Source organism: Sorex araneus, chromosome 2 (assembly GCF_027595985.1).
Source record: "Sorex araneus isolate mSorAra2 chromosome 2, mSorAra2.pri, whole genome shotgun sequence".
Classification (NCBI taxonomy): domain Eukaryota; kingdom Metazoa; phylum Chordata; class Mammalia; order Eulipotyphla; family Soricidae; genus Sorex; species Sorex araneus.
This window is the reverse complement of record NC_073303.1, coordinates 293,957,581-293,982,592: the sequence shown is the minus strand read 5'-3', so window position 1 is coordinate 293,982,592 and position 25,012 is coordinate 293,957,581. Positions and strand designations below refer to the sequence as shown.

At 60.7% G+C, this 25,012-nt stretch overlaps 2 protein-coding genes across 2 annotated transcripts; both read left to right on the top strand.

Moving 5' to 3' along the window:
• The first annotated feature begins 996 nt into the window (after window positions 1-996).
• On the top strand, window positions 997-10,218 carry AP2M1 (adaptor related protein complex 2 subunit mu 1). Its single transcript, XM_055128429.1, has 11 exons — window positions 997-1,150; window positions 2,915-3,030; window positions 4,547-4,812; window positions 5,644-5,726; window positions 6,214-6,349; window positions 6,442-6,583; window positions 7,009-7,128; window positions 7,229-7,364; window positions 7,452-7,549; window positions 7,916-8,027; window positions 9,606-10,218. Exons 2-11 carry the CDS (start codon window positions 2,957-2,959, stop codon window positions 9,738-9,740), a joined length of 1,302 nt encoding a protein of 433 aa, XP_054984404.1. The 5' UTR covers window positions 997-1,150; window positions 2,915-2,956; the 3' UTR covers window positions 9,741-10,218.
• A 2,534-nt stretch (window positions 10,219-12,752) lies between these two features.
• On the top strand, window positions 12,753-20,700 carry ABCF3 (ATP binding cassette subfamily F member 3). Its single transcript, XM_004603058.2, has 21 exons — window positions 12,753-12,888; window positions 13,098-13,245; window positions 13,343-13,422; window positions 13,986-14,032; window positions 14,226-14,323; window positions 14,415-14,537; window positions 14,683-14,949; window positions 15,116-15,196; window positions 15,279-15,338; window positions 15,423-15,479; window positions 15,581-15,603; window positions 15,711-15,766; window positions 15,872-16,072; window positions 16,156-16,232; window positions 17,699-17,743; window positions 17,835-17,967; window positions 19,101-19,189; window positions 19,289-19,380; window positions 19,473-19,605; window positions 19,749-19,836; window positions 19,910-20,700. The coding sequence occupies exons 1-21, from the start codon at window positions 12,816-12,818 to the stop codon at window positions 20,066-20,068; spliced, it is 2,130 nt and encodes a 709-aa protein (XP_004603115.1). The 5' UTR covers window positions 12,753-12,815; the 3' UTR covers window positions 20,069-20,700.
• Window positions 20,701-25,012: the final 4,312 nt, after the last annotated feature.

Below are 25,012 nucleotides of genomic sequence, written 5' to 3'. Positions count from 1 at the left end.
ATTTAACTACTAATAGTCCACCTTTCCTTCCTTCCTTCCTTCCTTCCTTCCTTCCTTCCTTCCTTCCTTCCTTCCTTCCTTCCTTCCTTCCTTCCTTCCTTCCTCCTTTCATTTTTGGGGGTTACACCCAGTGGTGCTCAGGGCTGACTTCTGTCTGTGCACTCAGGGATCACTCCTAGTGATCCCTTGGGGGACCATATGGGATGCTGGGGATCTGACTGGAGTCAGCCACGTGCAAGTCACTGTTCCCTCTCCAGCCCCCTTGCCAATAGATTTCTAAGCAACGTACACATCGGTCACTAGAAGACATATATAGGTTCTGGTCTGGAGGGACTCAGAGGCGCATAAATGTAGCTAAGGGGCAATACAGGCACATTCCAAAGTTTCAGCAAGTGCTTTCCGAAGATGAGCCCCTCGCTCTGCTCCTTGGGCCTGCAGGGCCAGAGAGATAGCTCAAGCTGCTGAGCGCCTGGGGTTTGCTCCCCGACCACCTGGGCGAGTGTGTGCTCCGAAGCACAAAACAGCACCGCCGGGTGTGGCCTCCAAATCAGGAATCAAAACAAAACAAAACAAAAACCTGACACAAATCTGGAGCAAACATATCAAGGCAAGACTTGGGGGAAACGAGAGGTGATGTTCGAAGTAAACTCAGCACAAGTGCTCCTGACAAATTTGGTGTCCGTGTGTCAAGCCTGGACAGCCAGTCCTGGACTCAGAAACAGAAAAGGCCTCAACAGCCCTTCCACATCAGCCAGGCGCTAGGAAACACGCTAAGGCACGGGAACGGGAGGGATTCCAGAGACTACAATTCCCAGAAGGACCCAGAGGCGAAAGCCAGGCGTGCAGCGCCCGGCGAGCGGCGTGCAGCGCAGGGCGAGCCCCGGCCGCCCCTCTCCCTCTCCGGGGCACCGCTCCCCACCCTTTGGAGGCTCCCGGGGCAGTCGGGACTTGTAGTTCGGCCGGCGCGAGCGGGCCGCGGTGGCTGACGGGACTCGTAGTCCCGGCGGGCGCGCAGGCGCGGCGGAGGCCGGGGCGGGGCCGCGGCACTGCGGTGAAAGCCGAGGCAGCGGGCAGGCGAGCAGGGGGCGGGCGGACATCTTGGGATCCAGCGAGTGGCCGGGCCGGCCGAGCAGGGGGCCGCGGACACCAGGTGAGCTCGGGACCAGGCCCCACGGGCGCGAGGGAGGACGCCCGGCACCCCGCCCGGCCGCCGGCCCTGCCCTGCACCGCGCCGCGCCGCCAGCTGCCCACACCCGGGAGTGGCCTTTGCCTCCGGGTCCCCGCGGGAGCTGCGGGCGGGCGGGGGCGCCCGGGGCGCGGTTGCGGGGCGGGTGGGGAGGGGCGCCCTCCCCCTGCCCCGCCCGGCGCCCCCCTCGGGACCGGGAGGCCCGCTTGGAATCTTCCCCGCGCGGAGACGCCCGCGCGGCACCCCCTTCCCGGGGATCGTGACAGCCGCCCTCGGCGCAAGGACGGTCGCCCACCCCCACCCCGCCGTCGCCCCGGACAGTGACAGCCGGGCGGGCCGCCCTCCTAGGGCCGTGACAGGCTCCCCCACCCCCGCGACGACCCCTTCCCCCCGATTGAGGGGCGCCCCGCGCCCCCTCCTCGGCCGGTGACAGCCCTGCACGCCGTGCGGGACCATCTCTTCCCGCGGCGCCTTCCGCAGGGCGAAGAGCCCACCCCCCAGACCTCTCATACCCCCTCATACCCGACCCCCGGGGCCGGCCGCGGGCCCCCAGTCCCCTGTCCCCACCCCACCCCACCCCCCGCCGTTGCTCTTGCAAGCCGTGCCCTTTGCCCCCCTGGAGACTTCTTCCAGGGACTCTTGCCCCCACGTTCGCCCGGCTGTGTGCTGGCGAAGGTTGGGGGTTGGGGGGCTTCGCCTGGCCCCCGTGCCCGGCTGCGGCTGCCAGGCCTTGCCCTCAATTGGATATTCCACTCGCCCTGGCTCCATCCCCCCCTTCCTCCGGAGCCCCAGCTCCCTACACTTGATACCTGTGATCTTGGGCCTCTGCCCGGGCTCTTGCATCTATTTCGCGTTTCCGCTCCCAGCGGCTTGGGGGACTGGTCAAGGGTGAGAGCTGTCCCCCCACCCCTCCAGAGTGACCACTCCCGAGGCCCCCTCCGACGTGGAGGGCCTTTGGGGTCAGTGGGTACCAGTTCCGTTCTCTTCCCCCCCAAAAAAGGACGGACTAGGGCTTGAACTCGGCAGACCTGGGACTGTAACTTAGACGAACCCCCCAAGGCCAAATGGATCGGACCCCCCAAATCCAAATTGGGGCGTCTCCGGCGGCCGGGCAGGCGGCGGCGCGGGGTGGGGGGCGCGAATCTCGGCGCTTCCGCTGGAAGATGGCTCCGCTTCTGCAGCAGCAGCACCCCCGCCCGGGCCCTGCCGGGCTGCACGGCGGCGGGGGGCTGGGAGCGGGCGCGCGGGAGGCTCCGGGCCCGCTTATCTGGCCGGCGGCCCGAGCGGTGGGAGCGCGGCGCGCCCGCCCGCACACCCTTTCCTGGAATGTCGCGACTTCGGCGAACGCCGAGCCGCCCGGCCGCTCCGCCTTCTCGGAAGGGGATGGAGCCTGCGGGGCCGGGTGCTCCCAAAGCCGTGCCCGGGGGCCCTCGGGCCGCGGAGCGGGAGTAATTCCTACCGCCGTTCCCGCAGCCGCAGGCGGGCCCGCGGCGTGACTCACGCCCCAGCCCGAGCCCCGGGAGGCCGGCAGGAAGAGGCCGGGAGGGCGCCCCGCGCAGCCCCTGCATGGGGAGGGCGCCCAGGGCCCCCCCCCACCGCCTTCCAGCGGGGGATAAACAGGAACTGCAGCCGGGCATCGGGGAGGGCGCGCCCGGAGAGAGAGCCGGGCGGGGGCGCCGACCCTGGCCTCGGGCTGAGCCGCCCCTCCCTGCCCGACCCCCGCCCCAGGTCAGTTCTCGGAGGATGGGCTGCGGAGACTGAGCTGCCGCCATGATTGGAGGCCTGTTCATCTATAATCACAAGGGAGAAGTGCTCATCTCCCGGGTCTACCGAGATGACATCGGGTGAGTGCCCTGGCCCCGCCAGCTGTGGCCCCCCTGCCCCCTCTCCCCGGCATGGCAGGGCCCCGTCTGTGCCCACCCAGAGGCGTGACTCGGCCCACCCACACCCTCCGCTGGGGCCTGGAAGCGCAGCTGCTCGGCCATCAGGCCCCGTGGCGATGCCTGGCAGCCCGGCTGGCTGACGGTGCCCCAGATGGGACCAGTGGGATGACGGTGCCCCCAGAGCCTGGGCCACTCCTGCCCACCGTGCCTCCCGTGCCCCTTAGTAGACACGAGCGCTGATGCCCGGGCGGGTCGCACCCTTCTCGGAGGGGGGTGACTGTCTCCAGGGCAGGGACACGGTAGCTCTGCTGGAGGCTCTGCTTGATCTGGCGGAAAAGGCCAGTCCAGAAATGCCTCTGGCTTCTCTCAGCCTCCCCAGCCCCCGCCCGGGAGGAGGCAGGCTGCAGGCTCAGCTCTTTTCCCCGGAGGCCTTCCTCACCCTTCAGTAGATCACCAGCAGCTGTTTGTCCTTGGTCCCTCGCCTTTGAGGAGGCCCAGCCTTCCTTCTCTCCCTGCCTCCCCCCTCCGCTGCTCCCCTGCATGTCCTTGTGCTTTCTTGACTTAGGGGCTGCCTTGCCAGCTCTCAGGAGATGAGGCCCGTCTGCTTGGCCAGGCTGTTTTTCTTTCTCACTGCGCTTGGGTGGACAGCTCGGACACCCTCCCACGGGGGGAGGGGCAGCTTCCTGCTGATGAGCTGGCCTGCCCTCTGTGGCCCTTTACCCCTGGGGGGTGGGGGGGCATGGGGGAGGGTCCTGGCGATGCCTGGCTGGCAGCCCCCCGTTTGTGCCCCTCTCTCACCCTGGCTGGCCTGGGCGAACCAGGCCAGGGCACACACCGGCCCGCACGCCTTGCTCTGCTCTCGACTCCGGCCCCTGGCTGTCGGCGTCTTCCTCATGGTGCGTGCTGCCCTCCCGCCCCAGTGTGTGGTGTCTAACCCTCTCTCTCGTTGCTGTCACTCTCCTCCTCTTGCTGGCGTCATTTCTCTCATCCCATCTCATTGGCTGCCGTAGCAATAGGTAAGCGGCCTGTCAAGCTGCTGCCGAGGCACAGGTGGGTGGGGGCCCTGCCCCCCATCGTGGTCTTCTTCAGTCTCTTTCCTCTCTGAGCTGGCCCTGGGATGAGATCAGGGGCCAGAGCAGGGTGTGCAGCTCCACGGCCCCGGGGCACGCCTGGCTCAGTGTCTTCTGGGGCCCCTCTGGGTTCGTGGGTTCCGGCCGGGAACAGCCCCTCTCAGCCCGCTGGACCTTACCTCACCTAGGTAGGTCTTCCCTTCGAGACTGCCCCTCTCCCAGCTGGCCTGGGCCATCCCTCCGCCCCACCCATCCCCGTCCCTTCTCTAGGCGTCACAAAGGTGTCGCCCCAGTCCTTTAGGCCTCCGAACTGGGCCAGGGGTTGGATTTCCGCAGTGAGTGGGTGGGGACCCTCAGCCGGAGGCGGATCCCCGCCTGGGTGCTGATCCTGGGTGCTGTCCTGCCAGGAGGAACGCGGTGGACGCCTTCCGGGTCAATGTCATCCACGCCCGGCAGCAGGTGCGCAGCCCTGTCACCAACATCGCTCGCACCAGTTTCTTCCATGTCAAGCGGTCCAACATCTGGCTGGCGGCCGTCACCAAGCAGAATGTCAACGCCGCCATGGTCTTCGAGTTCCTCTATAAGATGTGTGACGTGATGGCGGCCTACTTCGGCAAGATCAGCGAGGAGAACATCAAGAACAACTTCGTGCTCATCTACGAGCTGCTGGATGGTGAGGCTGGCGCCGGCGGCCTGGGCTGGGGGCATGGTGCCCTCGGTGCCTTTCTTGAGCCCCAAGAGGGATGGTCCAGGTTGACACCCCGAGGCTGCTTGGAGGCAGGCCCCAGGCAGGCGAGCACGGGGAGCTGCTGGGGGCCGGGACCCTGCAGCTAGTGTCACTCCCCCTCTGCCCTGGGGGTTTAGACCTCAGTTTACTGACCGTCCTCGCAGCTCGCGAGGTTGGTTCGGAAGAGGGGGCTGTACGAGTCCCTGAGGTTGTATGGTTCATTTGTAAGATTTGGTTTTGATAACTGTGCTTTTGGGAGCCCTGTCTGGCGGTGCTCAGGGCTTAGTCCAGGCTCTGCACTCAGGAATCACTCCTGGCGGTGCTCAGGGGACCATATGGGATGCTGGGAATTAAACCCGGGTCAGCCGCGTGCAAGACAAACGCTCTACCCACTGTGCTATTGCTCCAGCCCCACTCAGGGATCACTTCTGGCAATGCTCTGGGGACCCTGTGGGGAGCCAGGGGACGAGCCAGGTGGCCACCTGCTGTGCTGTCTCCAGCTCCCCCCTTGGCAGGCTTTGTAGGTTCCTTCCTTCCCGGTCTTTTTAAGCACCAATGTGTGACTCTTCTTCTGTTGACTTTGACTGTTGGATGAAACCAAACAAATCTGACCCTTCAGTTGCTTTCTTTTGAGTACAAATTCTGGATATAGATGGCAGTAGTGGACGATTTTTTTCTGCCAGAGCCATAGTGGCCAGCTGTAGCCAGACTAGGGGAGGGGTTACAAGAAAATAGTCTTCAGTGTTTCCCGGGGCTGACAGGGCCTTCATTTTGCAGAGATCCTGGACTTTGGCTACCCACAGAACTCTGAGACAGGCGCGCTGAAAACCTTCATCACTCAGCAAGGCATCAAGAGCCAGGTACCCGGACAGACTCGGCCCTCGGGAGCCCCACCCCCTCCTTGTCTCAGCTGACGGGGCCCAGCCCGGCAGGAAGTGCTGGCCGGAGCCCTCTGCAGGCCTTGTGGTCCCACCCCAACTGCAGCCGACTCAGCACCTCCCTTCCTCAGAATTCAACCCCAGCGATTTTTTCCTTCTGCCCCGGGGAGGCGGGGCCCTTGGTGTTCCCCAGGGAGAGCTGGTGCCCTCCCCTGAGGTCGCAGCCTCACTGTCTTCTCCCTCTTTCCACCCTCCTCCTCCTGTCTGCTCCGCTGCTGCCCCCTGGGGTCACCCCTCTCACCCTTTGGCTCTCAGCATCAGGTAACTGTTTCTCCGCTTCCTCCCTGCCCCTTCCACCCCCAGGGCCTTGTGGGGCCAGACATGGGTGGGGACTCGGGTGGGGTTCATGGTGAGGTTGGAGGGAGAGGAGCCAGGTCAATGTCATTTGTCTCGTGGGGGCCCCATGTAGACAAAAGAAGAGCAGTCCCAGATCACCAGCCAGGTGACGGGGCAGATCGGCTGGCGGCGGGAAGGCATCAAGTATCGCCGGAACGAGCTCTTCCTGGACGTGCTGGAGAGCGTCAACCTCCTCATGTCCCCACAGGGTAAGGCCTCGGGGCCCCCCGGGGGCAGCCGGCAGGGGCCAGCCCCGGAGCTGGGCCTCACTCAGCTCCCTGGCTTTTCTGTCCCTCTCCAGGACAGGTGCTGAGCGCCCATGTGTCGGGCCGGGTGGTGATGAAGAGCTATCTGAGCGGCATGCCCGAGTGCAAGTTTGGGATGAACGACAAGATTGTCATTGAGAAGCAAGGCAAAGGCACAGCTGACGAGACCAGCAAGAGGTGCAGAGCGCGGGCATGGCGGGCGGAGGGACGAGTGGCTCTAGTCAGTCGCGAGCTCCGCGGGCCTTGCGTCTGGTCCCGGTGCCTCTTCGCAAGCGTGTGGCTGGTGGTTGTGCTTTTGTCCCTGCTTCAGGGAGTGGGGGGATTCAGCCTCATACTGTCCCCTTGTCGGGTTTCTGGGACCAGAGGCGCTTCTGTGCATATTCCTGGCCTCTGCCCCTCTGGGTCGGGGGCCACAGACACCTCCTTCCCGCCCCCACCCGCACATGATGCACTTGTGAAGCTCCCGCGCTCCCCCGCTCATTCTGGGTCAGAAAGCTGTACTCGGGTCAGCTTTTCAAGGTGCAGACCTCTCCCTGGCTCGGGGGACAGGCCACGCCCCCTACGGCGCTGGGGCCTGAAGCAGCCTTGTGTCCTGCTCACAGCGGGAAGCAGTCGATCGCCATCGATGACTGCACCTTCCACCAGTGCGTGCGGCTCAGCAAGTTCGACTCGGAGCGCAGCATCAGCTTCATCCCTCCCGACGGAGAGTTTGAGCTCATGAGGTGCTGGGGGTAGTGGGGGCGGAGCGAGGGGGCGGGGTGGGACGGGGCAGGGAGCTGGCAGGGAGAGGCTAACACCCCCCTTTGCTCCCTGCCGCTGAAGGTATCGCACCACCAAGGACATCATCCTCCCTTTCCGCGTGATCCCGCTGGTGCGGGAGGTGGGGCGCACCAAGCTGGAGGTCAAGGTGGTCATCAAGTCCAACTTCAAGCCCTCCCTGCTTGCTCAGAAGATTGAGGTGAGCAGGAGGCGCCGGGGAGGAGGTGCCAGGGCGGCGGCTGCCGGGGCTGGGCAGTCCCCCTGAGCATGCCCGTGTCCCTTCCAGGTGAGGATCCCGACCCCTCTGAACACGAGTGGGGTGCAGGTGATCTGCATGAAGGGGAAGGCCAAGTACAAGGCCAGCGAGAACGCCATCGTGTGGAAGTGAGTCTGCTCGCCCTGAGAGAGGGAGCCAGGGGTGGGTGGGTGGGTGCTGGGGAGCTGGCGGTGTTTCTGCTGGTGGGCTGCCGCCCCTTCCTGGTGTGTGAGTGCATGCGTGCACGCACTGACCAGAGTCCTGTGGAACCGAGAGCAGAGGGCGGTCAGCCAGTGGCTCCCCATAGAAGCCGCCACCCACAGTGCTAAGGAATGAACGGACCCAAGGCTCCGCAGCAACTGGTTCTTCAGGGACCTCCCATAAGCTTCGGAGCACTTCTGCTACCCCCCTCCCCCGCCACACACACACCCCACCCTCCCTGAGGGTCCTTCAGGTTACCAGGGGCAAGTGTTGCCCATTGCCTTTGTTTCCAGGATCAAGCGCATGGCAGGCATGAAGGAATCTCAGATCAGTGCAGAGATTGAACTGCTGCCGACCAACGACAAGAAGAAATGGGCTCGACCCCCCATTTCCATGAACTTTGAGGTATGGGGGGGAGGAGGGGCTTAAACCAGGGCAGAGGGTGCCAGGAAAGAGAGATCTTTTTTTTCTTTTTTGGGTCACACTAGCAATGCTCAGAGATTACTCCTGGTTCTTCACTCAGGAATTACTCCTGGCGGTGCTCGGGGGACCATATAGGAGGCTGGGAATCGAACCCGGGTTGGCCACATGCAAGGCCAACCCTACCCACTACTATCGCTCCAGCCCAAGAGAGATCTTTCTGATCAACCTTTGCACCTCGCAGAAGGAAAAACCAAGCCCTAGAGAGGCACAGTGACCTTGAGGCATGGACCCGTTTCTTTCCCCTTCCAGTTTCCATAGAAATTGCTATTCACACTGACAGAAGTCTTTTGAGGGGGGCCAGAGAGAGTCCAGGGGCCAGAGTCCCGAAGGCAGTGTCAGCTGTGATCCTGGTTTGAGTCTCCTTCACCATGTATGGTCTCTTAAGCATTGTGTGGGGTTACTCCTGGACACACAGCCAGTAGCCCCTAAGCACTGCCAGATGTGGCCCCAAACCACCACCACCACCCCTACCCCAAAGAAAGAATATTTTTGTTTTGTTTTTGTGCCAGTGGTGCTTGGAGGCTACTTCTGGCTCCATGCTTGGGGGACACACACCCCCAGTGGTACTTGGGGAACCCTGAGATGCGGGGACCAAACCCAGGCCTCCCATGTGCAAAGATGGCTTCATTTAAGCCGTCCCCACCACCCAGACAGAAACCTTCAGCTTCATTTGGTGTGTTCTTAAAACAGTTCTTTGAATATTTTTTTTTTCTTTTTGGGTCACACCTGGCGATGCACACGGGTTACTCCTGGCTCTGCACTCAGGAATTACTCCTGGCGCTGCTCAGGAGACCATATGGGATGCTGGGAATCAAACCAGGTCGGCCGCGTGCAAGGCAAACACCCTACCCGTTGTGCTATCACTCCAGCCCCAGTTCTTTGAATATTTTTAAATTGATTGCTAGATAAGACAAAAAGTTTCCTTGCAGGCAGAAAAAAGGGCTGAGTTTGCTTGTGTATTTTAGACATATAATTTTCTCTGCCTTATTTTAAGCGCATAATATTGAACAGCTTAAGTATCGAGTCATTTCTGGTTGCTGCCTCCTACTGATTAAAGCAAATTGATTCAAGTTATTACAAGCAGGGCCTGACTTTAAACCTAAAATGATTGCTAGTTACGCTAGGATATAATTTTTTCTTTAGTAATCTCTTCAAGGATCCCTTAGCTGTTTTTTTGTTTTGTTTTCTGAGCCACACTTGTGAATGCTCAGGGCTCCTTCCTGGCTCTGTGCTCAGGGGTCACTCCTGCTGGGGCTCAGGGGACTAATCGCAGTGCTGGACATCAGAGCTGAGTCTGTCCTGTGCAAGGCAACGCCTACCCCCTGTCCTAGCTCTCTGTCCTCCTACCCCTCATCTACCCCCCCGCCCCCGCCCCTGCTGTTGAGACCCCATTCATTCTATTTCACGCTGAGAGTGCGGTGAGGCAGGGCAGGGCTTCCTAGGAGTCAGAACGTGTAGGCATAGGCAGGCCCTGTTCCTAACTGGACCGTCCCTTTCCAGGTGCCATTCGCACCCTCTGGCCTCAAGGTGCGCTACTTGAAGGTGTTTGAACCGAAGCTGAACTACAGCGACCACGATGTGATCAAATGGGTGCGCTACATTGGCCGCAGCGGCATCTATGAGACCCGCTGCTAGCCTCCCGCCGTCGCTAGCCTGCCGCCCCCCCCACCCTCTCCAAAGGCCCGTGTGCCCCTGGCCAGCCACCACACGTCCGTGTCTTCTCCCTCCTGCTTTGCTGCCTTCCCTTTGCACCAGCCCCTGAGTCTAGGTCTGGACCAACCACACTGCGAGCGGAACTGGGGGGGCGGTCCCTGGACCCCCTGGGCAGGCTGGTTCCAGGGGCTCCGACTCCTCCATCCATCTGTCTTCCTGGCCCATTGCTAAGCTCTGAGTTCTGTGACCAAAGTCAGGTGGGCCCTTCTCTCCTCCCTCCCCTGTGGCCACATCTCTCTGGAGTGGAAGGCTTGGCTGCCCGTCCCCTCAGAGCTCCCCCCGAGGCCAGTAACGGATTCCCCAGCCCTCAGTCCCTGCTCTGCTTTGGGATAGTGTGAGCTTCATTTTGTACAAGTGTGACTTTGTCCAGTTATAAACCCAATAAACTCTGTAGAACGGAGTTGCTGGCTGTGTTGATGTGGGGGCTGGGTGGGGAGCGTGGCGGGGCACGAGCGGCTGCCCTTCCCTGGAGTCCAGGTTTCCATTCTGGAAGCTCCCTGCTCTCAAGGCTCATGCTTGTCGTAGCAAATGCAAGCCCCTTCCGGGCCATCTGAGTTCTTTAGTAATCTTTAGGGATGTGTGTGTGAGGGGGGGTGCGTGCACAAGAGGAGGTGAAGCAAAATAGTTGGTTCATTTTTTTTAAGTTTGGGGATAACAGCCAGCAATGCTCGGGTTACTCCTGGCTGTGTACTCGGGAATCACTTCTGGCAGTGCTTGGGAGCCATTTGGGATGTCAGGGATCAAATCTGGGTCTGACAAATGCATTCCCTCCTGGACTGTTCTCCCACCCCTGAAGCAAAGTAGTTTTATTGAAATAAATTTATAGAGGAGAGAGAGATACACATTCAAGAAAGAATGCAGGCTTCTCCGGAGAGCAAAAAGGCTTCAGCCATCCAAGTTCCTCCCCTCACCTGCTGGTTCCTGGCACCTCCGGGAGGAAAACTTGGGCAGCCTGGTTCCAGGTCCGCAAGGGGAGAAACTCTTCCCTAATTCACCCAGCACTTTGGGGCTTGCCCAGCTAGCAGATGCCACTAGATTTTCATTTGGCCCGTCCGTCCAGTCTGAGAAACTGACTTCTGAGCTTCATCATGCCACCTTATCCCAGCCTCGGCCTCTCCCAATCTCTGCACTTCTCTCCTGCCTCCTACCCAAGAACCCCGTCATACCAGCAGAGTATCCCCTGTCTTGCTGATGTTTTGGTGGGAGGGGGAAGGAAATAAAAAAGACATGCTCTCACCAGTTTGATTTTACCTTTTTACATACCAACGTAAACATACTGATCAGAAAATTTCCAACAGAACTTGCCAGTTACAAACCCTCATTTTCATCATCCGGCTCCAGCAGTTGGCCAAAGCCCTTCACACAACATCCCATCTCTCCATCCTTGCCAAATGTCATCCACTTGAAATTTTTCCCCAACTTGTCACATGAAAGCTGAACAAGATCCATTGTGCTCCTTCAGTCTCAGAAGTGGAGGCTGCCTAAGCCTTCTCCCCTGAGAAATACCTTCCTGAGATTCACTAGGAGGTTAACTTTGAAACCTCTTGTTGATACCCAGTCTTTCTTCCATAACTACGGGATAGTCATCCTGAGTCTAACCCAGTTGAAGCAGCTGCGTAATGAATTCTCTCAAGCTCAGCTACGTTATAAATTCTCTCTTGAGCTTTTGTAGCATTTGGAGTTTATTTTTATTTTGGAGTGTTGAAGTGGAGGGGGGGTTACTCACACCTTGGAATATTCAGGGGCTACTCCTGGCTCTGTGCTGGGGGTTCCTGTCCTCCTGTACGGCAACGCCATGTGCTCAACCCTCTGAGCTTTCCAGTCCCTCTTGCAATGTTTTGGGGGCCATACCTAGTGGTGCTCAGGGTTTACTCTGGGTGCCGCTGCTCAGAGATCACTGGTGGGGCTGCCGGGATCTAACCCAGGTATAGGTAACCAGCAAGGCAAGTGCCCTCCCCAATGTATACTATGACTCCAGCCCTTTGGAATGTGTTTTGAATAAATCAGTTGTCATTCCTCCATCAGAATTCCTAACATTTTCAGTATCCTTTTCGAGCTAAAGGTATACTCGCTTTTTTTTAACCCCAAATATTAAGATTGATTCTTCACATTGTCACCTGCCTAATTCGAATGACCGATGTCATGGAACCATTTTAGGCGTTAAAGAACATACAAGTTCCATATAAAGCAGCAATGAAAGGATCTAGGTCTGGAATAGAGGTCAGTGAGCGGTCACACACCTTTGGTGTCCCAGAGACAGAGAGGTAGGACAACAGGCATTTGCTTTGTCCACCAGGGTAGATCCCTGGCACCCCATAAGGTGCCCCAAGCACCGCCGGGTGTGCCCCTCCCCTTGTCCCCAAATCTTGGCGCGGATTTCTCTGGCGGTGAGGAGGGTGTGCCCGGGGCCAGAGGAAAGGCTGAATGGGCAGAATCCGCCGGGCAGAACTCTCAAGTACACCCAAGGCCAACAGGCCACAGGGCCGTGATGCCGCCGCCAGGTGGCGGGGGTGGGGGGGGGGTGAGGGAAATCCCGCGGTGGCACAGGCCCGCCCCGGGGGGCTCCCGCTTGCGCGGAGCCGGCCGTGAGTCAGCAGGGCTGTGGGCGGGCTCGGACGCGGGCCCGAATGGGCGCGCAGACACGCGAGCGCGGCTCTATCGACGTCCGTCCCTCGGGCGGCCCCAGCTGTCGCGCGGCGAGATAAGCCGGGAGTCGCAGCGGCCCCCGCGCGGCCCCCTGTCCCAGCAGGCCCCGCCCCCCGCCCGGGTGGGGGTGGTGGGAGGCCACCGCGCAAGCGCAGAGCGGGCCGCTGGACCGCGCCTCCACGGCGCCTGCGCACGGCCGCCCCGGCCGGCTCCCCGCCCCGCCCCTCCGCGGCCGCCTCGCCTTTCTGACGTCACCGCGACGCTGGCGCCGTAGGGGCGGGGCCGACTCACAGGGGGCGGGGCTTGGCCCGGGTTCCACGGCGGCTGCGCGGACGGGAGCCCGACTGGAACATGGCGACCTGCGCCGAGATCCTGCGGAGCGAGTTTCCCGAGATTGATGGACAGGTCTTCGACTACGTGACGGGTGAGCCTGGCCGAGCCGGCGCGCCGGGGGGCCCCACGGGGACGCCGAGGGCCCGGCCGCGGGGGGGGCGGGGCGCCGGCCGCCCGCTAGGCCTCTCCTCTGCGTGACCTCTCGTCCCGTGGGCCGCGGCCCCGGAGCCAGGGGGACTGCGTGCGGGTCCCGCGCCCTTCCCGCTGACCGTCCTCCCCGCCCCATCGCGGCCGGCCCAGGCGTCCTGCACAGCGGCAGCGCGGACTTCGAGTCGGTGGATGACCTGGTGGAAGCCGTGGGAGAACTGTTGCAGGAGGTGTCCGGGGACAGCAAGGATGACGCGGGCATCAGGGCAGTGTGCCAGCGCATGTACAACACCCTGCGCCTGTACGTGCCGGGGCCCGGGGGTGGGCAGGGCGTACACCCCGGGCCGCCGAGCCCTGCCCCGCGACCCCTAACCCCGTGCTGTCTGCCTACCCCCAAGGGCCGAGCCACAGAGCCAGGGAAACAGCCAGGTCCTACTGGACGCGCCCATCCAATTATCCAAGATAACAGAGAACTACGGTGAGCGCGACGGGCCAATCGGCTGTCAGCCCTCGTCCCTCAGACACCTCCCCCTCCCCTCCCCTCCCTCCTGTCCTCCCCTCCGCCCCACCCCTGCCTCCAGCTCAGAACTCCTGGTACCTCTTTTCACCCGCCAGATGGTAGGAGCTAGTGTGTCTATTGAAGGCAATAGTATCTCTTGTATCTATTAAAGGCAAATAGAGCTGGTGGGAGAAATGGCCAAGCTCTCGGGGGTGGTGGGAAACCTTTGGACCTTGGAGAGGCCCGGGCTTGGGTTCATTCCCCCAATTCTGCAGCTTCAGAGCCAGCGGCCTGCTAGTGGAGGATGTCGAGGGTGGGGGTGCAAGCAAGGTTGGCTCCCCAGGACACATCACAACACAGCAAACCCAGCTGGCTTCTCTGCTGCAGCCCCTGTTTTCTTCGTCGGTGAGGGTTGGCGTGGGTTTGGCTGGGTTAAGTGGGAGGGTAGCTCCAGGACTGTGCGGCCTTCCTGAAAATGTCTGCGTCTGCTGTTAGGTCCCCTTCCTTCAGGGAGAAGGTGACTGCTTTTCTTCTGCTTACAGACTGTGACACCAAACTTCCCGGACTGCTAAAGCGGGAACAGTCCTCGGTGAGGACGTGGGAGGCAGGTCTGGAGGAGCTGCGGGGTGGGGGCGTGCGATTTCTGGTTCCCACTTTCCCGGCGTCTCTGATTCTGGCAATAATGCGTCATCTGTTGAGGGAGGTTAACTTGAGGGGGGTTCTCTGTGGGGTGCCCTTCGGAGCCTCTACCCAGAGTGACTGGATGGATTGTGGACTCTTAGACCGTGAATGCAAAGAAACTGGAGAAGGCCGAGGCGAGACTGAAGGCAAAGCAGGAGAAACGCTCGGAAAAGGACACACTCAAGACTGGCGGCACCCCGTGAGTGTTGGCAGGAAGGGTGGCGGCAGGAGCTGAGCTGTGGCACAAGGGTGGCCTGGGGTGCTACAGGCATCTCTGTCTCCCTCCAAAGAGTCTTGGAAGAGGCCTCGGCCAGCCAGGCAGGCAGCAGGAAAGAGAGTCGCTTGGAATCATCTGGCAAGAACAAATCCTATGACATCCGGATCGAGAACTTCGACGTGTCTTTTGGTGATAGGTCAGCGAGGGGGCGGGGCGGCGGCAGCCAGGGCTTTGCTTCCTCGGGGAGACGTGGGGGCATCTTCATGAAGGCGGCCCTCTGGCTGACACTGCGGGGCGCCCTTCTCTCGAACTCCCTTGTCTTCCTCGCCCTCTCCTGGCAGGGTCCTGCTGACAGGGGCAGACGTGAACCTGGCGTGGGGGCGCCGCTACGGGCTGGTGGGTCGCAACGGGCTGGGCAAGACCACGCTGCTGAAGATGCTGGCCACGCGGAGCCTGCGGATCCCGGCCCACATTTCCCTGCTCTACGTGGAGCAGGAGGTGGCCGGGGACGACACCCCCGCCCTGCAGAGCGTGCTGCAGAGCGACACGGTGCGCGAGGACCTCCTTCAGCGGGAGCGCGAGCTCAGCGCCCAGATCGCGGCTGGCAGGTGAGGGCTGCGGGCAGCAGGGGCATCGTCCCCCTCCTGGGCCACGGGCCGTCCTAGTGAGCGGCAGGCCCACTGCCCGCGCCCAGGCTGCTGTGTGTGCGTCCCTGTGCTGGCAGCCGTCGCCCGCCCTCCTGCCTGACTGCTCTTCTCCCCCCGCGCACCCCAGGGCTGAGGGCTCGGAAGCAGCACAGCTGGCGGAAATCTACGCCAAGTTGGAGGAAATTGAGGCGGACAAGGCTCCCGCCAGGTACGTGGACTCCCCCCTCTGCCCAGGTTTCCCCTCCTCCCCTCTCGCCTGCTCGCGCCCACTTCCGTTCTCTCCCTCGCAGGGCTTCGGTCATCCTGGCGGGGCTGGGCTTCACCCCTGCCATGCAGCAGCAGCCCACGCGGTGAGTGGCCCCCGCAGTCCTGACTCCGAGCACCGTCGGCTCTGGCCAGTGGGCCCAGCCTGATGTGGCTCTGTCTTTCCTCAGGGAGTTCTCCGGTGGCTGGAGGATGAGGCTGGCCCTGGCCCGGGCCCTGTTCGCTAGGTAGGTCTAGTGGGTCCGAGTGGGGAGGACAGGCCTCGGTTATTTGGGTGGAGGCCACGGGGCGGGGCCCTGGAACTCACTCATGGTCTTTCTTCCGGCAGGCCGGATCTTCTGCTGTTGGATGGTGAGGCTGAAACATCACCCCCTGACTTTGGGTGGAAAGGCTGGCAGCACCCCAAGTCCCCAGTCCTCCGGCCTTCCAACCCCAAACGTGTTGTCCCACCCTCGCAGAACCCACAAACATGCTGGACGTCAGGGCCATCCTATGGCTGGAGAATTACTTGCAGGTCAGTGCCTGTGGGTGCTGGGCAGGTCTGGGCGGGGGGCTTCCCACACACCCAAGAGCACTGGGAGACGGGAAGATGATGCGCCTCCTGTCCCGTGACCCTCAGACGTGGCCCTCCACCATCCTCGTCGTCTCCCACGACCGCAACTTCCTCAATGCCGTCGCCACTGACATCATTCACCTGCACAGTCAGCGGCTCGACGGGTACCGGGGCGACTTTGAGACCTTCATCAAGAGCAAGCAGGAGCGGCTGCTCAACCAGCAGCGTGAATACGAAGCCCAGCAGCAGTACCGCCAGCACATCCAGGTGTGGGGGCGGCCAGGGCTGGGGGGCTGGCGTGAGGGTCCCCGGGGGGAGGGCCTGACCAGTGCCTGCGCCCACGCCCACAGGTGTTCATTGACCGCTTCCGCTACAATGCCAACAGGGCCTCTCAAGTGCAGAGCAAGATCAAAATGCTGGAGAAGCTGTGAGTACCATGACCTTGCCCCGGCCCTGGCTCCGGTCCTCGGAAGGCCTGCTTCTCCCGGCAGTCCGCTCCCCCGCCCCCATTCTAGGCCTCCTTTCTGGACCCCAGCCTTCATTCCCTCCTCTGCAGGAAAGCAGAATATCCTCAGCTCTCTCGGAGGGTCCTCTTGCCCAGGCAGCCCCTGGCGACCGCCTGACTGTACGAATCTACTTGTTCTAGGCAGGTTGCACTCGTGGACTCGCAGAGCCCCGTGACTTGTGTGCCGTGTTTCCCCGGCCCACCGTGTGTGGTCTGCTTCAGGCCTTTTTGTTTGTTCGTGTGTTTGGGGGGCCACACCCAGTGGTGCTCCTGGCTGTGCGCTCAAGGAACACTCCTGGCCGGCCCTGCGCGGGGGATCAAACCCGGGTCAGACATGTGGAAGGCAAGCGCCCCAGCCACTGGATTGTCTCTCTGGCCCTTTGCTTCATGGCTTTTTTTTGTTTGTTCTCTTTGGGTCACATCTGGCAATGCTCAGGGGCTGCTCCTGGCTTTGCACTCAGGAATTACTCCTGGCAGTACTCAGGGGACCATAATGGGATGCTGGGACTCGAACCCGGGTCAGCCATGTGCAAGGCAAACCTTCATGGCTTTTTGTGGCCGCATTATACTCCATTATTTGGGTTGACTGTGTTTTATTTGATTCATCAATTGATGGGCCTCTGGTTTTTCCCATTTAAAAAGTTGGTTTTGATTTTGGTTTTCAGACCACATAGGGCAGTGCACAGTGCTTACAGCTGGCTCTGTGCTCAGGGATCACTCCTGGCAGGGCTCAGGGAATCTTTTGGGGTAACAGGGATCGAATCTTGAGTCGGCCGTGTGCAAGGCAAGCACCTGACCTGCTGTACGATTTATCCAGTTCCCCATTAAAAACATTTCGTTGTTACTTATGTTTGTGGAGCTAGAGATCAAACGTAGTCACAGGTGTGCAAGGCAAACAACTTGGCCTTGAGCCACATTCCCAGCCCTGGGGCATTATTTATATTTGGGTTTGGGGCCACAACGGGCATGCTTAGGGTTTACTGCTGGCTCTGTGCTCAGCAGTCACTCCTGGTGATACAGGGGACCAGATGTGGTGCCAAGGATCAAACTCGGTAAGTGTACGCATTTGTGCACTTGACCCCTATTTCCAGCCCCTGGAGCTTTGAATCTTCAAGCAGTCTTTCCAGAGGGGCTGTTGGTAGGGAAACCTAATGTCACAAGTTTAGGGTTTGGTGACATTGAGACACGGGTCACTGTGCAGTAACTGGGAGGTGGCAGAGCTAATAGTCTTGTGGTTCTGCATATAGTAAATCAGCAGAATGTACTCTAAAAGTGTTACCTGTTGCTGGAAGCGTACATTTTGCTACTTGGGGAAGAAGAACAAATGAAGGTGGGTTTGGGGGGTTGTTTCTCGTTGTAAATCAAATCCTGCCCCTCTCTCGCCTCAGACCCCAGCTGAAACCTGTGGACAAGGAGGTCGAGGTAGTGCTGAAGTGAGTGCTGGGCCGTGGGGGCAGCGGGGAAGCTGGGGTGGGGGCGGGTGGGGGGTGAGTGCTCTGTTCTCCTCACCGCCACCTCCTGCAGGTTCCCCGATGGCTTTGAGAAGTTCTCTCCACCCATCCTGCAGCTTGACGAGGTGGACTTCTACTATGATCCGAAGCACGTCATCTTCAACCGTCTGTCCGTCTCTGCCGATCTCGAGTCTCGCATCTGTGTGGTACATTGGCTTCTTTTTGTTGTTGTTGTTTGGGGGGGGGTCACACCCAGCTGTGCTTAGGACTTAGTCCCAGCTCTGTGCTCAGGAGTCACTCCTGGCAGGGCTCAGGACTCTGGGGTGCCGGGGGTCAAACCCGGGTAAGCCATGCACAAGGCAAGTGCCCTATCTGCGGTGCTCCGGCTCCACCCTGCTGGCTGTCTCTGGGCTCTGAGCGTGGCTGCTCCCACCCACTGTGGGAGCGGGAGTCGGCCTGGGCAGGGCTTGCTGTGCCAGTCTCTACCCTCCCAGCGCCGCCCCCCCCCCCCCCCGTAGCGAGGAAGGCCCGTGCGTGGTGTTGTGTGAATTCTCAGAGGACACGGGTTCAGCTCTGAGTTCTCCCTCGGTGGAAGGTGAAGGCAGGAGTGTCGCTGCAGGTCCTGTCCCTGCGCTTCCCAGCCTGGTTTCCAAACAGTGTCCTCAGCCTTGACCTGGCAGCGCTGTCGGGCTTTCCGGGAGAGCAGGTGGCCAAGTGCTGCTTCCCTCTGTGTATCGGCTTCCCCCTCCACAGTGGTGTCTGCAGAGCCCCATTCCGATCCCGGGTGGACCGCACGCACCACGGGGACCCCCGTGTCCACACTGTGCCTACAGTGGAGGTTTCTGGAAGTGCACCCACAAAACACCTGCGTCTTCTTTGCGTGGAGCGTACCCCATTGTCAAGCAGTAGATGGCTTGCTTCTTGGGGTCTATCTTGCTTGTGACTGACCTTGAATCTCCCGGGGATTCAGGGACTCCCCCTCCCCCCAAGCAAGGCCATTTGTGATGATTGTTCAGGAGGGGTTGTCGCTCCTGAACAACACTGCCAGGTGTGGCCCCGAAGAAGGGGGGCAGGGGAAAGGACCGAGAGAGAGCAGAGGACAGGCTCCCACACTGCTGACTTCAGCTGGACCTGGGCATCACACATGGTCCCGGGCACCACCTGGGATCAGGAGTGAGTGCCACGGGGCACCGCCCAAAAACACAAAACGAAATGTTTTTTTCCATTGGTGAAGGAAGGATCCATCATGCCCAACCAAGACGGATTCTCCTCCCTTCCCTCTGCCTCCCTCTGCCTTCCCTCTGCCGTGTTCACTCTTAAGTCTTCCCCTTCCTCCTAGGTGGGGGAGAACGGGGCTGGGAAGTCGACCATGCTGAAGCTGCTGATGGGGGACCTGGCCCCCGTGCGGGGCATCCGGCACGCTCACAGGTAAGGGCCCGTCCTTGCCCGCCGAGTGCTTCTCCGCTGGAGGCACATTCCCACACTCGGAGCCTGCCCTCCACGCCCCTCCATCTCCTCTCCCTGCAGGAACCTGAAAATCGGCTATTTCAGCCAGCACCACGTGGAGCAGCTGGACCTGAACGTCAGCGCCGTGGAACTGCTGGCACGCAAGTTTCCCGGTGCGTCCTGACCCCTGCCGCACAGCCTCCCTGCGGGGAGCCCAAGTCGGTGTAGAGGCGGTGGCAGCCTCGGATGGATGGTTCTCTCCCAGGTCGGCCCGAGGAAGAGTACCGGCACCAGCTGGGCCGCTATGGCATCTCCGGGGAGCTGGCCATGCGCCCTGTCGTCAGCCTGTCCGGGGGGCAGAAGAGCCGGGTGGCCTTTGCCCAGATGACCATGCCCTGGTGAGGCCTCCCTGCCGTGCTCCCCCCTTGTCTGGTAGAAAATGAGTCTCTAGCCAGGAGTAATTCCTGAGTGCAAAGAAAATGAGTCTCTAGCCTCCGTGGCGGGGGGCGTTCTGCCCACCTTCCTGCCTTCTGCCTTCCAGCCCCAACTTCTACATCCTGGACGAACCCACCAACCACCTGGATATGGAGACGATTGAGGCCCTGGGCCGGGCACTGAACACCTTCAGGGTACGTGAGTGCCTGCACCCCCTGCGCCCCGCCCCCCTCCTCCCTGAGCCCCCCTTACCCCGCTGTCTTCCAGGGCGGAGTGATCCTGGTGTCGCACGACGAGCGCTTCATCCGGCTGGTCTGCCAGGAGCTGTGGGTGTGTGAAGGCGGTGGAGTGACCCGGGTCGAGGGGGGATTCGACCAGTACCGCGCCCTTCTCCAGGAACAGTTCCGGCGGGAGGGCTTCCTCTAGGACCCCCGCCCCCAGCATGAGGACTGGGCCCAGGACGTGGACTGCTCACTCAGACCCCTGGGCCACCCCTGACCGCCATTTCCAGGCGATGGACTCGCCTCCACTTAGGGGACAGCCTTACTCCCGAACCTCCTGACCGGAGCACGTCATGCCCCGCCCGGCCAGTGGCGTCCTCTCCGTGTCTCTGAGGACTGGTCTCGGGGCAAGGGGACCAGGGTGCCTGCCAGCACTGCCCCCTTGTGTCCATTAAACCTCCCCGGCATCTCCCTGGCCCGGTCTTGGCTGCTGCAGAGCCACAGGGAGGCCCCGCTCCGCCCGCTCTGGCTGGCGTTGCTCTGGCTGGCGTTTTCCGGGATGCTTGGTGTTGATCCTCTGAGGGAATCCTGGCGGCCTCCGAGCACCCGTCACTGGGAGGAGCCCTGGACAGACTCTGGGCTCGGGAGCTGCGGGTGGACCTTCTGGGCGAGCTGCTGGACTTCGCAGTGTCCCGGCACTGATGGGGGCCTGGCCAGGCTCTGCCTCCCCTGAAGAAGGGGGCCCTGGGGATGTGAACCAAGGGGGACCAGCCTCGACCTGTTGGCGGGCGGCCCTCTCCTGTGCAGAAGTGAAGCTGAGAAACTGTCGCCCATTGGCCTGCGTAGTCTGCTGTGCTTTCTTTCCCTCTGACCCCGTCGGGCTGGGCTGGGGAGGTGGGCAGGGCAGTCGGGAGAGACTCATGGGTACAGGACTCCTGGCCAAGACGAAAGCCTCTTGGGTGAGGGGAAAGCATTGAAGGGAAGAGGGGTTTATGGGCCCAGAGAGATGGTACAGCAGGCAGGGCGCCTGCCTTGCACTGGCTAACATGGGCTCAGCCCCTGGCACCCCAAGTGGTCTCTGAGCCCTCCAGGGGTGAGCCCTGAGCACTGCTGGGTGTGGCCCAAGAAACAAAACGGAAGCCTTAGTGTGATTTGGAGATACTTCTCCGAGACTCCGCTGACCTGTACTCGTTACGCAGAAAGCACTGAAGTAGAGCCCGTGCTTCGCGCCCACCGACAGCTGGAGGGGCTGTGGACTTCCGAGAGTGAGGCACTCGGCCAGGCATCTTGGTGGACTGCTGTGGGTGTGGTGGGGGTCGGAGGAGGGACGAACAGAGGGAGGCACTGCTGGCGCCTCCTGGCACAGGGGGAAGGTGCCTGCAGGTGGCCGAAGTCGGGGGGGGGGTCATAAGAAGGGTGTTTTCCCCAGTTGGACCCAGGCCTCTGCTCTCTCAGAGCCCCTGAGAGCCTCCAGGCCTGCGTGGGACCAAGGGGGCGGCCAGTTAACCCAGCTCTCCGCCCTTGTCAGACGGGGAGCCCCTTGCGACACCCCAGCCGGTGTGTCTGCTGCTCTGCTGTATTTCTTGGGGCTAAGGCACACCCGGCAGTGTTCATTCAGGGCTGCACCCCGCTCTTCTGGGGGCTGCTTCAGGCTGGTCGGGGGAGCATGTGCCCCGCCCCCATGGAGCTGTCACCCCAGGTTTCTTGGGGAGGAAGGGTGGCTTTGTGTGTGAAGCTGGAGCTGGGTGAGGCCAAGTGCCAGCTGCGTTTCTAGTTTCACTGGGGTCACCAAAATTTGTTGGAGAATCACAACAAATCACTGAATCTTCCTATCTGGTTTCTTCGCAGGGTACTTTGAGGGTAATAGAAGCTCACAGTTCCTCTCTATCAGGTAGTGGAGACTTTCGCGGTGACCTGCGAGCTAGACCAGCTGGCGTCAGGGATGGTTTGGGCAGTGCTGCGCGCTGAGAGTGCTCTGCTGAGTGCTGCGCCCTGTCTGACTGGCAGAGGCCACCTGTCGAGGCCCTGCAGGGGTGAAGGCACTGGCCCTGCATAAGGCCGTCCCTCCTTCAATCCGGCCCTATGCGTGCGAGCACTGCCGTGGGTGATCTCTGCACATCAATGGGTGCGGCCCAAACAAATCAGAACAGAATAGCTTAGCCTGGGGGAGGGGCCCAGCGCAGAGCACATACCCCTCAGCGAGGCCCTGGGTTCAGCCCTTGGCACCACTACAAAAGTAGTGAGAAGGCTGTTAACGTGGATGGCAGAGGGGGGCTAGGAGGTGGCCCGGCAGTGGAGCACTTGGTCTGGATGTGTGAGTCCTGGGTGTGAGCCCCAGCTCCGTAGGAGGGGTGGTGGTAACAGCTGCTGCTGCCAAAGGCAGTGTGGGGTGGGCTCCAGCCCTGACGAGACTCAGCAGGAACAGTTGGCTTAAAAGCAGAAAGTGAGGGGCTGGAGCATTAGCACAGCGGGTAGGGCGTTTTCCTTGCACACGACCGACCCGGGTTTGAATCCCAGCATCCCATATGGTCCCCTGAGCACTGCCAGGAGTAATTCCTGAGTGCATGAGCCAGGAGTAACCCCCGAGCATCGCCGGGTGTGACCCAAAAACCAAAAGAAAAAAAGCAGAAAATGAGAGGTGCGACACCAGTCCCATGCAGAGGGCAGAGAGCCTGCCATGTGACCCCCCCACCCAGTGGCTCCTGGCGGCCGCTAGGGAGAACTAACGTGTCCACGGCAGCCCGCTGGGCACCCTGGCCTCCCTGCCAGCCTTCCCTCCAGCGCCACAGGCACCCCAGTGGGTAGGGGTCAGGCGCTGAGTGGCTGCCAGCTCTACGAGGCGTTCACAAGGGCCACTGAGAGCACTGTCCACTTTGGTGCCATAGCACGGCTGAGCTGTGTCGGACACAGCCAGAGTCCCACTACTTTCCCAGCAAACTAGTGACCAGTGCGGGGAAGGTGCTGCCGGCTCTCCATGGCCAGACTCCAGCCTCATTTGTCATTTAGGGGCCCCTCCCTGGGCCTGGGGCTGTTCCCTCAGCCACCCTGCTTACCGGTACAGCCCTCGAGGGGAGTTCCAGCCACTAGCAGGCTGGGCTCAGGCCCGGCCCAAGGGCCTCCAAAGCTTCCAGACCGTGGGTTTGTCCTTTCTCCATCATAAACCAGCGTTACAGGATTGTGGTTCCCTGGGCCAGAGAGACTACAAGGGGGGAGGCATTTGCCCTGCACCCACCTCTTCCCAGTTTGCTCCCTGGCACAGCATATGATCCCTGAGCATGAAGCCAGGAGTGAGCACTGAGCACAGCCAGGTGTGGCCCCCAAATGAGCAAGTCCTTGTGCTATTTGACCCAAGAGAGAGTATAGGAGTAAACCCAGATCCAGTTTGTCTTTGGTCCTTGGCACTACGTTATGGTCCACTGAGAGCTACCAGGAGTGACCTCTGAGCACAGAAAGGGCAGGGAGGAGGGACATGAGACCCAGGAGGGCCCCTGGGCCGGGCCAGAGTGGAGCCAGTATGGGGGCTCAGACAGGGCAGTGGCCCTTTGCTAGGAGCTGCCTTTGTTTCCTTTCATCACTGAGAAAGCAGGCTGACAGTTTTCATTGGCCTTCCACTGCATGATGGGCACCACGTGGGTACCTGACCTGCTGTGTCAATCCTCGTGACCCTAGCGCTGGCACAGTCACCCATTTCATAGGTGAGGAAATGACAGTGGGTGACAGGCCGGGGCTAGACCAACATGGCTCTCAGCACAGCTCACCAGCCATTCGACCAACGCTCAGTGGCTGACTCGACATGGTCAACTGTCACTTGTATCACTTGTATCACTTGTCATCCCGTTGCTCATCAATTTGCTCAAGCGGGCACCAGTTAGGTCTCCGTTCGTCCCTGTCACATGGTAGTGTAGCCCAATGGTGTCTGTCGATCCAGGAACGTGAAGAGCCTCAAACCGTTTGTTCAGGGTTTTGACGAAGAAGTCTGACCATCTCCTAGGTGGGTGGCCAGGCGTTCTTTTGATGTCCCGTGGAATCCAGTCGGTAACAGCTCTAGTCCAGATGTCGTCTCCAAATTGCATTACATGTCCGGCCCATCTGATTTTCGATGCCTTGGCAAACGAGGCAGCATCCCTGATTCTTGATCGTCGATGGAGGTCGGAACTCCGGATTCCTTTTCTCACTTGAGTGAAACGTGATATTTCAAGCATAGATAGCCCTTTTGATAGCGTTCTCATCCTGTTTTCGTAGGGCCCAGGTCTCTGAGGCGTATGTTAGTGCAGGAAGAACGGTGGAATCAAAAAGATGTGCCCAGAGCTGGAGGTTCTTTGTCCTCTTAACAACTTCTTTGACACTCTTGCAGATGTGTCTATTCCTCCCTGCGCAGCTCAGGTACCAGGTTGTTCGTCAATTGTCAATGACTGAAAAATTGTGCGGCGGCCTTAGAGATAGATAGTTTGGGGGTTGACACTCTCCTTGCACACAGCTAGTCCTACTTTGCTCCCGCTACCACATATGGTCCCCCAAGCACGGCCACTGATCCCGGAGCAAGCACAGAACCAAGAGTAAGCCCTGAAAACTGCCAGGTGTGGTGGAAAAACCAAACCCGGGGCCAGACAGAGTACAACAGGCAGGATGTTTGCCTTGCACACGGCCAAAACCAGTTTGATCCCCAGCACCCCGTACAGTCCCCTGAACCCTGCCAAGAGTGATCCCTGAGTGCAGAGCCAAGAGGAAGCTCTGGGCACTGCCGGATGTGGCCTAAAACCCAAGCAAATAAAACTCAGGCAGGGCTCAGGGCCAGGTGCTCAACAGTAGAGTACTTGGTCTGCATGGATGAAGCCCTGGGTTTGTTCCCTGGCACCACAAAACTCCAGGTGCAGTGGGAAAGGCAGGCCTGGGATGAGTCTGGTCTACTCATGGCATCTCCATCCAGCAAACCAGCCTTTCCTGGGTCAGTTGTTTTGTTTTTGTTTTTACAATGCTGGCGATCAACCCACATGCAGACCTGTGCTCTACTGCTGAGGCCCACTCCCTGTCCTGAGTAAATAATCTTTTTTATTTATTTTTGGTTTATGCCCAACACCCTCCATGCTCAGGGCTTACTGAGACCCCTGGAGGGTCTCCTGACCATACAAGTTGCCAGGTATTGAATCCA

Excerpts from the sequence above, each read along its gene's own strand:
- AP2M1 (XM_055128429.1), top strand. The coding sequence starts at position 2,957 with ATGATTGGAGGCCTGTTCATCTATAATCACAAGGGAGAAGTGCTCATC. Across the intron at positions 7,129-7,228 it reads GGAGAGTTTGAGCTCATGAG|GTATCGCACCACCAAGGACA; the intron begins GTGCTGGGGGTA and ends CTGCCGCTGAAG. Across the intron at positions 8,028-9,605 it reads CCATTTCCATGAACTTTGAG|GTGCCATTCGCACCCTCTGG; the intron begins GTATGGGGGGGA and ends GTCCCTTTCCAG.
- ABCF3 (XM_004603058.2), top strand. The coding sequence starts at position 12,816 with ATGGCGACCTGCGCCGAGATCCTGCGGAGCGAGTTTCCCGAGATTGAT. Across the intron at positions 13,423-13,985 it reads CAAGATAACAGAGAACTACG|ACTGTGACACCAAACTTCCC; the intron begins GTGAGCGCGACG and ends TTCTGCTTACAG. Across the intron at positions 14,538-14,682 it reads GACGTGTCTTTTGGTGATAG|GGTCCTGCTGACAGGGGCAG; the intron begins GTCAGCGAGGGG and ends CTCTCCTGGCAG.